A 15,014-nucleotide genomic window follows, 5' to 3' on the forward strand; every position below is an offset into this window, starting at 1 on the left:
GGAAAATCAACCGTGAAAACCGACATTTTTTAAAGCCTGGTCTTATATTGTTTAGAGCCGTGATAAATAAACATCTACATTCCAACAGTAAACATATATAATTAATGTACACTGTACCAACACAGTATATAATATAATATAAACTGTTCTCTTTACTTTCCAAGACACATTTGGATGGAGAGCAGGTCTGTGTATAACAGGCACCATTACCATTAGATAATAGCAGTAAGTGGGTCAAAACCATATAGATATTGAACTGCAGGACTGCATGCAGCGGGTTCCTATCACGCCAGTGCTACTGTACCATGAGCACAAACTGAACTGCTGCCTCAGTTGCTCAATGATCTTGAATAGAGCACAGTTCTCACAAGAACAAACAGGTAACATTTTTCTGCAATGTATTTCTCCAAGACACCATACCACCTGTCATAGAAATAGTTTAGGAGTAAGCTGGTGTTTCTAGAGGTTTTTTTTTTTTAATAAGTTATAAAAACTCACCACTGTAAAGTGTAATTAAGTCAATGTTATTTTCATGTTAACAAGTCACTGGATAACTTATTCAGGATTCTGAGGGGGAGATTCAATTGTTCTGCCGGCGGATTTTTTTTTTTAGACGCCCGACAGAGCAATTCAATCGTTGCTCTGTCGGGGCGCGATAGCCGCTGGCGCCAGCATTTCTGCATGCACTCAGGAGTGCGCGAGCAGAAATGTGACTGAAACACCCTGGTTAGGGTGCGCTAACCGCAGATAGCGCGCCCTAACCAGAAATTAAGACGGCTAAACCTCGTCTTTTAGTCTGCGAAGAGGGCGATAATTGAGTGCCCAGAACATTTGAATAGCAAACTGGGTGCTCATTAATTAGCACGCCCAAAAAAACAAATGAATCGCCCCCTGAAAATCTTTCTTCAGCTTAGGCAAACTTACCCAGTCTATTACATCCTTCACAACCCCAAGCCAGTAATATCTGCTTTGAATCCGGTTCACAGTCTTCTTTTGGCCTAAATGATGACCAGACTCTGTGAGATGGCTCTCCAGGAATACATGGTGTCTTCTCTCTGGGTCCACAAGCACTTCCCTCTTCTCTTCATTTTTTGGTCCAACATAGTACAAACAACCACCTGAAACAACAACAAATATGCAGATACATAAAACATTACTATAAAACAATGTATATATGTATTTATTCCGCCTAATGAGATCTTCTAAAACCACCATTTACATAATAAAAAGTGAAATCTAGAAATAGTTATAAATAAGTCTTAGACTAATACAAAACAATGATACCAATTATTTCACCAATTTCACTAAGCTTCTCCCCCTAGCAACAACTGCAGTAGCTGCTCCATTCAGCCATTTTTGCAAAGACCACTCTGGTTCAACAGGTAACACTGAACTAATTAATTTGCTCCATTTGCCACATTAAAAATAGCCATGGAGGGAGGTTGACTGAGAGAACTGTCTATCCGCTTACATCCCCGGGCCATTGAGAAATGGCTGCATGGAGCTAACTCAGGGGTTTGGCTATTGTAGGGAGAAGCTTTTTAAAATGTACCTAGTAAATAATAATGCAGCTTTAATAGAACATCCAGCTTAAACCCCATACACACACACCTTCCTTTTTTGTTAATTTTCAGAAAGAATAACACCAACCAAGGGAACGTTCGTTCAACGTTTCAGTCTCTCAAAACTTTTATCAAGAAAAAGTCTGAGTGACTGAAACGTTGAACGAATGTTCCCTTGGTTGGTATTATTCTTTCTAACAAGACCCATGAGTGCAGCTGATTCCCCTGCATATACTTTGAGTATTCATATATTATTAAGGGCACCAGGGCTATTATTTTTTGGTTACTATGGAGTGCTAGCTTTAGAAACATATATATTATAATATATATATATATATATATATATATATACACACACACACACACACACACACACATATATATATACATACATATATATATTTTGTAGGAGGTGTATAGACCGGCGCACTGGTTAACGTCTTTAGAAACGTATTGCACTGTTTGTGCAGTAGGTGTATTTTAGAACAAAGTACAGTTTGTATAGTGCTAACACGTATGACACTTTTATCCCTCTGGTGGAGGTGGCAGCAGTCTTCCCAGGTTCCTGAACGGCAATCAGGATAAATAGGATCTGGAAGTGGAATTGGGAAAAGGCATGCGCCTAATAGTGTAGTATTTAAAACATGAAAACACGTGCTCAAAATATAATGTGCGTACCAAATAATAAAACTTTAAAGCTTATCTGTGATTCCTTCACTGGGGTTCCATATGGTGAAGTGTGTATGGTCCTCCAACAGGTCAGGAAAACCTTAATAGGGGAGGCTCAAACCGAGCCAGATAGAATGCAAATATAGTGTAGTATTTTTGTTTACACAGCACATATAGTTAATTATATATATATATTGCGTACCAGAAGAAAACTTGAACATCTGCATGTAATACTCTGATATCTCTTCTCTAGGATCCCATGGAGGCCCTCATAATCCGCACACGGGTGGATAGGGTTAGCCTCAAACAAGCAAAGAATGACCCTTATCACAAGTGAGCTTTTTCACAAACAAAGGGGTCTTTTAATCACATTTACAGGGATACAGAGTATAACAGGGGTTAACAAAAAAAAACCTATAAAAGTTAGAAATGGTAAAATGCTTATCTGCAATATATTCAGCAGAGTGGAGAGGTACTGGAGCAAGGTCCCAACACGTTTCGTCCTCTTAGACTTCCTCAGGGGTCAGGCCACACCTGGCCCACACCTGTCCATGAAATAGCTTTTGAGTTGATAGTCCCATTACTTTTGGCCCCTTAAATAGTGGGAGGCACATATAGAAACTGTTGTAATTCCTACACCATTCATCTGATTTGGATGTAATTACCATCAAATTAAATCTGAAAGTCTGCAGTTAAAGCACATCTTGTTTGTTTCATTTCAATGCCATTGTGGTGGTGAATAGAGGCCAAAATATGAAAATTCTGTCAATGTCCCAATATTTATGCACCTGACTGTATATTATAAATATATATATATATATATATATATATATACACACACATATATACACACACATATATAGTCAAGACCAACAGCATTTCTCAAACCAGAAGGAGTGAGAGAGACATGATAATATCAGAGATCGAAGTCAAAATCAATAGGCACGTCCGGCACATCCCCAAAGATCTAAGGAACCGTTGTTTGCATATTAATTGGTGCATCTCCCAATAACAATCTGATTTCATACCAACTTGTGGAGTGAAAACATTTATGTAATTGATTTTTACGGTCACCTGATAAAGAATCAATGAACCCCTCCCAGATGGGAAAAGAATTTTCAGTACGCTCTTCTTTGTCTAGTGAGGCCTCTAACCAGTCTATGTGGAATATGTCAAACATTTTCGCCTTTAACAATTGTATGGATGGGGGTTCCCCGTGAATCCACTGGTGCAATATACTCTTACGGGCTACTGCAGAAATTATAAGCATCAACCTCTTACTTCCTTGCATTTTGGTTGTAGGGGGTATATATCCCAGAACTGCCCATTCTGCTGAAAGAGGCAAGTCACTAAGGAGATAGGTCATTGGAAATCGTCTAACCTGTTTTCAAAAATAATATATTAGTGGGCAATCCCACATACAATACATGAATGTGGCATCTGGGCCCTTGCATTTTGGGCAAACCCCAGAATCAGAGATCCCAATTAAAAATCTAAGATGAGGGGAAAGATATCCATTATGAAATATATTGTAAAACATTTCCCTCTACATTGAAGAAGATAATGTTCATATGGAATAATTAAAGGTTTTCAAAAGAATGTCTATTGAGTAGGAAAAATCTGTGTCCAAGAAAAATTCCTGCATTTGATTTTGAGAGATCCAGAGGGTCATGTAATATTTGGTAGAATGTGGATACGGTTTTCCTGTCAGACGACTGTCTATTTAATTTAACACAGAGAGGGTTGGATCAATCATCTGCAGAGAGGTGTCTCACGATCGAGCTAGCTTAATGCTGAGCTTTGTACATAGCTAGAGCATGTGATTTGGGTAAGGTATATTTATCTGCCAATACTTGTATCTGAAGAGGTGAATGAGATATGTTATCTACTAGTGCTTTAACCTGGGATATACCTTTACAACACCAGGAAAAGAAAGGCTGCGCTGTTTGCCCATTTTGGAATTTGGGGTTAGCTATCAATGAAAGAAATAGCGAGTGATGACTATTAAGACCCATTTTGTTTCTGGTGTTGTGTCAGACGATCCAAAAAGACATCAGGAGTGGATTCTGAGACTCTATGGGGGTTTTTAACTGACGATGATTGTGTAAAAATGATAAGAAGTGCTGATGTGGTAAAAAGGATTGATCAATATCCGAAATTGTGTAATGATCCATACCTTGAATCCAGTCTCAGATGTAGCGGAGAACACCTGCCTGGTTATATAATTTTAAGTTTGGAAGATTTACCCCCATTGGCTATAGGCTGTTGTAGTTTGATTAAACTTATGCATGGTCTCTTATTCTGCCAAATACATTTTCTAAATGTGGTGTTTATTAATTTTTCATCCGCTACAGACAACAGTATCGGAAGCATCTGAAGTGGATAACAAATTTTTGGGAATGTAATCATTTTTAATATATGTACCCGTCCTAGGTAGGATAACATTAAATGCTGCCATTTCCCCAATTCCCCCAGTGCTTCTTTAACTATCTTTTGTAAATTCAAGCTATATAAATTATGTATATTTTTAGGAAGGGAAATTCTGAGATATTTAATGGAATTGGGGGTCCATTTGATCCTATAATCTGCACACCAGGGGGTGACATATACACACCTTTAAGTACTCAGTGGAAAGGCCATTAAAGGGTTTGGTTAATTATTAAATTCTATTTTGGACTACATCTGACAGTATAAAATCCTAATTAACCATTTTAATATGAATTGCTTAGCAGACTTTCAAATGCCAGTTGTCCTGTCTTCCAGCTTTTGATATACATCATCACACATTTCCTGTAGGTGGTAACATTATATACCTTTTACAGGAACACTTTTCTTCTACAAAAATACAGTGCATATACACCAGCATGGCAAGGCCACGGGAAATGTAGGCTATACAGTACATCATTGGTGTACAGCCTGTGGGTTAGGACCCCAGTTGGATTTCCAGAATCTGTTGGGAGTTATCAGATATGTACAACATTCTATTGGGAACTGATTATTTTGGGGTCACAGAATAGTGACACATTAACAATATTACACTGACAGTGTGAATAAGAAGATGATGAGGTTTATGGGTCTCAGTTTAAAAAATAAAGGATGCGTATGACTGCCATTTATAGTACTCTCCTTCCAGAAAACATAGAATAGGAGGATTTATGGTCTTACCTTGTTAAATCGTGTTCTTTGACTCTATCGAGGGCACAGGGATCACTCTGGGGTATATCCGGTAGAGGAGAGTCACGGCACCAATAGTTACTTATTTTCTTCCCAGCAGCCCCCAGGCTTCCTCTCCAATATACCCCGCCTCCAGACACCAGCCAGCCGGTTTAAGTTAGCAAGCCAATGGCAGGAGCGAGGAGAAGAAGAGGGAGAGGGAAGAAAGGGAGAAGGAAAACCGGCACACACACAGAACACACGTCAGAGAAAGAACTGAGCCAAGAACTGACATCAGAAGAAATAAGCCCCACAAGCCACATGCATCAGGGTGGGTGCCCTCTGTCCCCTATGGAGTCAAAGAAAGGGATTTAACAAGGTAAACCCTCTACTAGGGGGCACAAGAATCACTATGGGACGTCCTAAAGCTGTCCCCAATGGGAGGGGATGCTCCTGGACTGCATTGAGAACCCCTTTGCCTGAAGGCTGCGTCCGAAGACACGAGGTAAACAATTGCATAGAAATGAATAAAGTGTCAGCAGAGAACCATGTGGCTGTGCAATTGTACAGCAGAAACGCCACGTTGAGCTGCCCAAGAAGGTCCACTGACCTTGCATAATGAGCAGTCACCAGAACAGGGGCAGGTGATCCACCACAGAATGTGGCGGATAGTCAAGCGGGTTCACCAGGATAATCTGTCAAGAAACCAGCCAGACCTGCTTGTGAAAATCCTACAAAACCACAGAGAGCCCGGACAAAAATCCCGGAGGGCCCAAATCTCTAGACACGTCCACTGACGAAGAATTCTGAACTCGGAAAGCCAGAACCACTACCCCCTTGGAATGAGAGGAACAACCCTGGGTAGGAACCCAAGCGAGACCGCAGAACAGACACCAATCGCGCCACGCAATGTGCACTGCAATCAAGGACTCCTAAGGGAGCTTACAGAAGAGTCCAAAGAACCCAGGAGAGGTTTGATGGAGCCACCTGGTAAGAACAAATGGTGGCTGCACATAGAGGACGCCAGAACCTCTGGTAGGAGCAGAAGCAGTCGTTGGAGGAGAACAGAGAGGTCAGAGACCTGTATCTCCAGGAAGAGTGCCGCAGGCCCAAACCCGAGCAATCTGCAGCAAAGAGAGGACCCATGATAGCTGGAATGATCTGGGGAGAAATCTCTAACCAAACCACCAAATAGGTCCTCCAACTTGGTAAGAAATTCTGAACGAAGTGGGTTACATCCTTATAGCAACCAAAATCAGGATAGCTCAACTTTGGCGTTCCCCTATAATCCCTGCTCTGGAAGACATAGAGAATAAGGTCCAACTCCACTGTGACTTTGAAACAGCTGGAATTCACTACTTCTCATCGACATCAAACCCGCTGATTTAGTGGTTAAATTGGTCTGACTACTGGTCCACAAGACCTAAGCCATGAGATTTGACCCTGGAATTGATGACAAATAATCATATATAATTAGACCAAGGGATAATTTAAGAAGAGTTGATTTACCTACCCCTATTTCTCATTTCGACTATTCGGATGGTCTTAGTTGGTAGCTCATAATTTTTATTTTCTATTTTTCAAACAAATAGTAAGTTGTTAATAATAGCCAGATCTATTATCATTGCTATGTATTGGATGACAAACGCAGTTGTTCTTTCTGGACTGTATGTATGTTGTATTTGATATGTCCTATACAAATAATGTACCTTTTATTTTCGTTGCCTTTTATTTTCTATTCCCCTTTTCTATACCCCAAGTTTTCTTATATAATTTTGAAACAATAAAAATCTAATGTTTAAAGAACCACTCTGGCAAAGCGAGGCGGGTCAGAATCCGATGGAAGTACGTGCCAGGAGACCAAAGAACCGACCATAGAGGAAACCGCAATGCAGCGCCGTCTGAGAGTCAGAAAAGCTGCGTACTACGGCCGCCATGGCCAAGTTAAGCCACATGGATCACTGTGCTCCCCTGCAACTGCGACCTGCGGGAGCATGGAAAGTGTAGGAAAGATAAATAAGAGCGGAAATTTGAACTGTACAGCTGGAGTGACCAATAGGAGAACTCCGGAATATCTGGAGCAGGAACAGTATCTTGGTAACTTGTAGTTGTAATAGACACCGTAATCTTGATGTCCATCAGGTCCCAGCTATCAATAGGCGCTGAAAAGCATCAGGACGCAGAGCCCACTCGTCCGAGTGAACGACCAGGCAGCCTAGGAGTCTGCTGTTCCAGGAGAACTACGGGAAGGAAGGCCGCTTACAAATTCGTAAGATGATGCTCTGCCCAACTAGGGGAACGGTTGATCGTCTTAATGGAATTGCAACTGAGAGCGCCACCTTGATGGCTTATGTGGACAATGGGTGTCGCGCTGTCGGATCAAACCAGGTCTGGACGAATACCATCCACAGCTGCAGGATGATAATTGGTAACAGGCTCCCCTGAGCCGTCCACCGATCCTAAAGGTCTAATGACAGGTTACTGCCCGAAAAGACGTGCATCGGTGATGAGAATGGCCAATGTCCTGAATCCCAAAGAGAGCAGCCCAAGTGGGTCCCCTTTAGCTACTACAAAATAGCGAGAGCCCAAGATTTGTCTGCAAGAGTGTAATGACACTCATTGGAGACGCCAGAATAGAGGGAACAGTAACCGGAAGACCCTTAGTCTGATGGCAGGGAGGAATACCCGCAACGAGCCTTGGAATCCAGCAAAGCTCTCCCTCAAAGAGAAAAGCTTCCAAGTAATTATCCATCCGTGGGATCAGTGAAGATCTATCCTGAGACAGATGGATATCCAGTGACTGTGCCAGGATAAGCAGGTCGAGAGGAGCTGCCATGACGGTCCTCATCCTCATGAAAAACACAAGGGGCTGTGGACCTTTCCCATCAGTGATGCCTGAAACTGGAAGTGATTCTCCTGTACAGTATACCAGAGGAAGTGCTAGTGATGGACGCCAATGGCAATATGTAAATAAGGATGCTCTAAAATCCCCTAGTTTAAGCGAATGATGGAGCGGAGCAACCCCATGCGGAACCTGAGAATCTTGAAGTCCCTGCTAGCGCCCAGAAAATGAGGATGGGCTGAAACAAGCAGTCCGGCGTCTGACGCATAAGAGGCTGGTATAGTAACACGCACTTTCAGACAGGGGACCAGGACAATGACCCTGGAGGCCAGAGGGGAGCGAACAGAGGCCCTGAGTCAAAACCGGACGCTCTGGCAAGAGCGCTCACTCTGAATCAGGGCCGTCCTTCTTGATTTTTAGAGCTGGCCGCTCGTATAGCTGTGGGTAACCACCCACAGCTATAGCTAGCGGCCAGGAAGATGGTCGCGATGGTCAAGACCATGGCGACTATCGGGCTTGCGACGAGACCCTTGTGGTAGGGTCTCATTGCCGCAAGCCCTGGAGTGCTTTCGGCTCAAACAGAGCCGAAAGCACTCCCACTGACATCACTTGTGATATCAGTGGGGCCGGCCCCAGACGGTAGGTGTTTCCATGGGAACGCCTCCGTCTGGGCAGCCATGCCCCCATCACGCCCACCAAAGGGGGCGTGCTGTCACTCAACATCGACAGCATGCCCCCTTTGGTGCGAGACCCGGAGCGACGGTTTGCCCGTCACTATCCGGGTCTTGCGCATGTGCACTGGGCAACCATCGACCTGCTCTGACAGAGCGCTCACTCTGAATCAGGGCCGGGCTATTTTTTCTTTAGAACGGCCTTCTGGCCGCTCGCATAGCTGTGGGTGACCACCCACAGCTATAGCGAGCGGCCAGGAAGATGGTCGCGATGGTCAAGACCATCGCGACCATCGGGCTTGCGACAAGACCCTTGTGGTAGGGTCTCGTTGCCACAAGCCCCAGAGAGATTTCGGCTCTAACAGAGACGAAATCTCTCCCACTGACATCACTCGTGATGTCAGTGGGGCGGCCCCCAAACGGAGGCGTTCACATGGGAACGCCTCCGTTTGGGCAGCCACTCCCCCGGCCCGCCCACCAAAGGGGGCGAGCTGTCACTCAACATCGACAGCTCGCCCCCTTTTTTGCGAGACCCGGAGCGACGGAGTGCCCGTCGCTATCCAGGTCTCGCGCATGCGCACGACGGAGCCGGCTCCGACGTGCGCATGCGCACTGGCCCACCATCGACCTGGTTGCGAGCGCACAGCGCTTGCGACCGGGTCAAAATCAGGCCCAGAGTCTCACAAAGCTTTGGTTGCTCCTGGGAGAGATTGGGAAACCCGCTAAAGTATATATGAGTCCCGATGGGACTCAAACCTGGGCTGTGCTAGTCTATAGAAGGGAACATTACCCTTGAGCGACTAGTCAGCAAGGTTGTTGGGCATTATGCGTGGTCTCTACACTACGAGAAAACACAGGAAACCAGCCACCCAACCTGTGGCAACAGACCTGCCAGCTATCTGGCGGACCAAGGTCACCTACGTCAGCACCTAGGGCCCATAGAGGAGTAACTCCTTAATCCAGAAGGTAGACGGTCTGGTGCAAAAGACAGACAATGTATTTGGGTGCTACCTGTCGACGGACCTCTAAATACATAAGAGCCTCTAAGTTCTTAGAGTCTGTGACAGCGAGCCAGGAATGCAACCAGAGGACTGTCCTGGCCAAAACGGCAGATGTCAGCACTTAAGAGGTCAATACGACTATGTCAATGACCTCCTAACAAACTAGGTAGTAGCCCGTCTGCCCCACAAGAGACAAAAACTTGTCCTCGAACTGAGACTGTCCTGTAGGGTATCTGCCCAGCTGTCTAGCAGCCCCTAGCCCTAGCTACCCAAGCAAAAGCGAGGGATGTGCACTAGAATAGGTCTAACAAGTCAGGCAAAAGAGCAACAACCGGGGATTCCCATGTTGTCACACCCATTGCTGGTAGCAGATAAACTAAAGCAATGTACTTAGATAGCCAGAAGCCTCCGCTAGGAGGTCTTCAAGCTACCTAAAAGAAGGGAACACAGTCGTCATACCCTCAGCTACCACCTAGGTACCTGGGCTCTGGACTAGGGGGCTGCTCTGCTTAAAAGTACAGAAATATCATTATTAGGACCTCTACCTATATAGCTATAGTGAGGTATACATGGAGTCAGGAGCCCAACTACTCTTCGGAGATGTGCTGAGGCAAGCTATTTGTAAAATGGCTGCCCAGCATCTCTGTATAAAGAGGGGAGAGTAAGATGAGAACAATCACACTTGGGCAGGCTGTCTGCTAAGAGCGAGCACACCCAGGTGCGGGGGGGGGCTAACAGGAAGAGCCCGACTCCCCCCATCTGGTATGGATCCCAGGGACATGGCCCTCACTGCTATTAGCAGCGTCCTGTTAGCCGGTGCCCTGGTGGTGGAATGGGGCCTCCAGGACCAACACTACCAGCACCGCCGGTGGTCTCCACACCAGCGGTGTTAAGCCACAAGCTTACTTGCCCCTGTCAGTGTCCAGCTGCGGTGGTGTGCTTGTCCCTTCCCGGAGACCCGCGGTGCAAGTCACCGACCCAGTCGCCGATGCTGTCCTGCACTGCCCGCTCTTGTAGTAATATAAAAAAAAATAAAACAAAAGTAACAGAGGGCCACTTAAAAGCAGCCCCCACAAAATGATGCCCTCTCCTGCTCGGCACAAAACTAAAAACTGGCTGGTTGGGGGCGGAGTATAGTGGAGAGGGGGCTGCTGGATAGAAAATTAGTAACTATTTGGTGCCCAGACTCTCTCCAGGCTATACCCCGAAGGGATCCCTGTGCTCATTAGTGGAGGAAGAAGCAAAATATATACACACTCATGACCCATGTGTTCTCTAGATTACACCCTTCTCCCTGCAAATCTACGACCTACCACTAGTGGTCAAATGCTAGGGATGGCCATCGACCATCGAGGATTCATAATCAGCGATGGTTTATGACCGATGTTGAATGCTTTTGCCATCGATGACGGAGGTGCCGTAATACGGGACATAGCTCTGCCCCCCAGCACCGACAAAGCCCCGCCCCCAGGTTCTGATAGGCCCACTGGCCAGTCAAAAAACAGGGATGACCATCGGTTGGTGAAACCATAGATGGTTATCCATTGCATAGTTGGTAGCCGTCAATGGCTACTTGCTATTTTGCCATCGAGGATAACCATCGATGGTAATCACACCGATGGCCGTCCCTAGTCAAAGCAACAAGCACACCAACATAGCAGCAGGTACTTCTATCTAGCATAGTGTTAGAGCAAAGGGCAATGGCTTAGTCTTAAGATAGCTACACACTGCCAGATTGTTTTGATCGGGATGAGGAATGGGACAATTTTTCAGCAAATTGCCAGCGCAATATCTGTGCTACAGATTATGCAGTTTTTATTTAGAAGCTACCGAGTTACCACCACTCCACACTCATTTTGCATATGTACGCCGACAAGGAGGATGACATGGTACAGGAGATCAGCAGATTATCGAAAATGCACACACACTGCTCTAGCGTTCCCGCTAGGCTGTTGTAGCAGAGCGCCGCACCCTGCCCTATTTCTAAAGGGCAGAAAGCACCCTGCCCGCCAGCGCCCCGCTAAAACAGCCTGCGGGTGCCGCCCCCACCTGCGGGTCGCAGTAAACCGTGGGTGAGGCAAACTGCAGTGTAGCGGTCACCGCCGGTGAACAGATACCGGGCGCATGCCATGCGCCCAACATCTATTCCCACAGACAGCAGCGCTTGGGGCCAGCACGACATGTCCGTAAGTGCCAGGCATGCCCCCAAGAGTGACAACAAGGGGGCGTGTCTTAAAGACACTCCCCCTTTTCCTTGGCCACAATCCCTTTTTGGGCGCACAGATATGCCCTTTCTCTAGCATGAACACTACTGCTCGATATCAGGCAATTAAGATAAAGATTTTCGTTCTTGGCCGATCAATCAGATAATCGCAAGAATACGTTTGTGGACAATTTTTAACTGTTTTATTGGCGAAACACTAAAACAATCGTTCATACACAATATGCAATAAATCAGGCTGATCACCCGATTATTCGCAAATTGGTCCAATATTTGTATAGTGTGTAGGTAGCTTAAGTCTTCAGCTCTGGTTCCGAATAATCTTACAAACAATATGCAGCGCTTCACATGTATTTTGCCACGTAATATACAAGCAAGGATTTCCTTTGTATTATTTACCATCTAAATCCCCACAGTATACACTAGCCAAGTGGCACCACACATTATACCAGTCACATTCCCATACATGCTGTGCTGCACTCCTTATGTGCCTGCCATGTGCCCAGACTGCCTACATCAAGCAAATGTTTCAGTTCACCCAAGTATTACTCCAGCCTGTGTCCACATACAATATACTAGCTCTGTGATGCTACACATTAGGAATCGGTATGTAATGCTGCCGGATCAAATACCGACAGCGGCAGCCTGGTGGGTCGAAATCCCAACAACTGAATGTAAGTACGTTAACACTCCTCTCTCACCCCCCTAACCCTCCCTTAGGGGAGCCTAACCCTAACCCCCCCCCCCCCGTTAGTGCCTAAACCTTCCCCGCACCCTAACCCTCCCGGCGGGGGTTCCTAACCCTAATCCCCCCTAGTGGTGCCTAACCCTAACTCCCCCTTCCCCTAATACTCCCGGGGGGGTGCCTAGCCCTAAGTCTCCCTGGGGGTCCCTAAACCTCCCCCCCCCCCCCGCGGCTAGACGCTAAAACACCCGGCATAACCTTGTTCGGTATGCCGGGTATCGGGATTCCGTAGTGGGGCCAATGATAGCCGTCGGGATTTCGATGCCTATCTTTAGTCCCATGTCAGGATATCGCTGGCGGGATAGCGCCCGCTGATGTCCTGACTGCTTCCCTACACATAATACTACACACATTATTGTACCAACCTGTGTCCCACATACTGTACTGCTTAATCTATACGGTGTCAAACATTAAACAGAACTCCTGGCTACTTTGTGAAAACCATTCACATCACCAGTCAGCCCATTCCTCACCAGGTGTACTATGCCATGTACCATCAAAAACCCCTCAATCATGTTGCCTCACTCCCATCTACACTCACATTACACTGCCAAGCTATTACACAAGGCACAGTGACCAGGTCACATTGGTTAGAATATAGTATAGAAGTGATAAGCTAGGTACACACTAGACGACTTGCAAATGATGTGATGACGTCAACGATTTCCCTTGTACTCCCGGACATATGATCTAGTCTATACACACTGTGCAATCTAACAAACGACATATCTTGCATCGTTTGGTTGTTACATCATTAACTATATAACCCTAGTGTGTGTGCATGTGGTAAGGAATATAGACTGTAAGCTCCACTGGGGCAGGGACTGATGTGAATGGCCAAGTATTCTCTGTAAAGCGCTACGGATTATGTGTGCGCTATATAAATAACTGGTAATAATAATAATATTAATAATGTAACCATATCGTCTGATCGCCCGGTAGAGGGGACACACTGCACGATATGAGGGAAATCGTTAACGAGATTAACAGATCTTACTGCATGCACAAAAGAACTGAAGATGCGACGGACAACGCCGCAGGAGCGTGCATAGTGCGTACACACTTGATTATTTGAACAATGTGTCATTCCGTTGCGCTGGAAATAGCCAAATCGTTCAAAATATCATCTAGTGTGTAGGGGCCTATAGAAGGTGAGAGATACACAGGGCACAATGTAGAAGTGTCATTATTATGCAGCAGGACATAAAGTGAGGGCAGACAACTATGATATTTATATGCATCTCCTTCACCTTCCAGGAGGAACTTGCGGGCGTATCTTTTCAGGTTCTTCTTCTTGATGGAGCAGAAGGATGCCGGGAAAGAGCCCTCAGCCAGCAGCCTGTAAATATCCTCCAGCTTGTTAGGGCTGGACTCCACCACCTCCTCTGCCACCTGCAGGGGTTCCATGGACGGCGGGGAACACGCCTGGGCCACTACTCTCGGGTGGGCCACTGATCGGCAATGAGGGCACCGGGCACGGTGTATGAGAGGCGAAGCTCCATCGGTTCCTGCTGCTGGGCCTTCTCTCGCCTTGTAGTAACTGTTTCCCGGGGGCATCATTTACTGTGACACCGGCACATAAGGGACCGTATCACATTTACTAGCCAGCACAGAACACGCAGCTGTCCTATGTGATCTGCTATTGTTTTAAAAACAAATTCTAACAATGAGGGAAGGGTCATTCATATCACATTATAGAGTATAATAACGAGGAGAGCTGCTGCGTTTCACATGGGAATGTATAGCAGGAGTTACAGCTGTAATAGTGGTTCTACAGGAGCGGCCTCCGTGCCCCGGCCGTGTGTACTACTACTACTGGCTGCCTGTCCCTGGTCACCAGCAGCAGCAGCAGGTCTGGTAGCGGGGCCGGAAGCCCGGTGCTGTCACTGTGCAGTGTAGTAGTAGTAGTGTCTGTCAGTCAGGGACATGGAGTGTGTACAGTGAGTATAATGGAAGGTGGCTCTTCCCGCACCATGACAGCTGCGGCACCCAGCGGCCATTACCACTGCGCCTGTTTCTACACCGATAACATATACATACAGGAATACCAGCTGCATGTCCGCTTCACAGACGTGCAGCAATTCACCAGGGACTATGAGAGGGTAATAATGTGCCTCCATTACATGCTGTTATTATATGTGCGGTCAGGG

At 45.9% G+C, this 15,014-nt stretch overlaps 1 protein-coding gene across 2 annotated transcripts in view; it reads left to right on the plus strand.

The window, feature by feature from the left end:
- Nucleotides 1-14,250: 14,250 nt before the first annotated feature.
- The window catches only part of OGFOD2 (2-oxoglutarate and iron dependent oxygenase domain containing 2), a 44,134-nt gene continuing 43,370 nt past the window's right edge, over nt 14,251-15,014 (plus strand). The window contains exon 1 of one of the 2 annotated variants that reach the window (XM_088449115.1): nt 14,251-14,966. In XM_088449115.1, the coding sequence (XP_088305241.1) occupies nt 14,814-14,966 (153 nt within the window). In that variant the 5' untranslated portion in view covers nt 14,251-14,813. The remainder of the gene's footprint in view (nt 14,967-15,014) is intronic. The other variant, XM_088449116.1, reaches the window with a different exon arrangement.

This window comes from Taudactylus pleione, unplaced genomic scaffold (genome assembly GCF_031769625.1).
Source record: "Taudactylus pleione unplaced genomic scaffold, aTauple2 ptg000479l, whole genome shotgun sequence".
Lineage (NCBI taxonomy): Eukaryota > Metazoa > Chordata > Amphibia > Anura > Myobatrachidae > Taudactylus > Taudactylus pleione.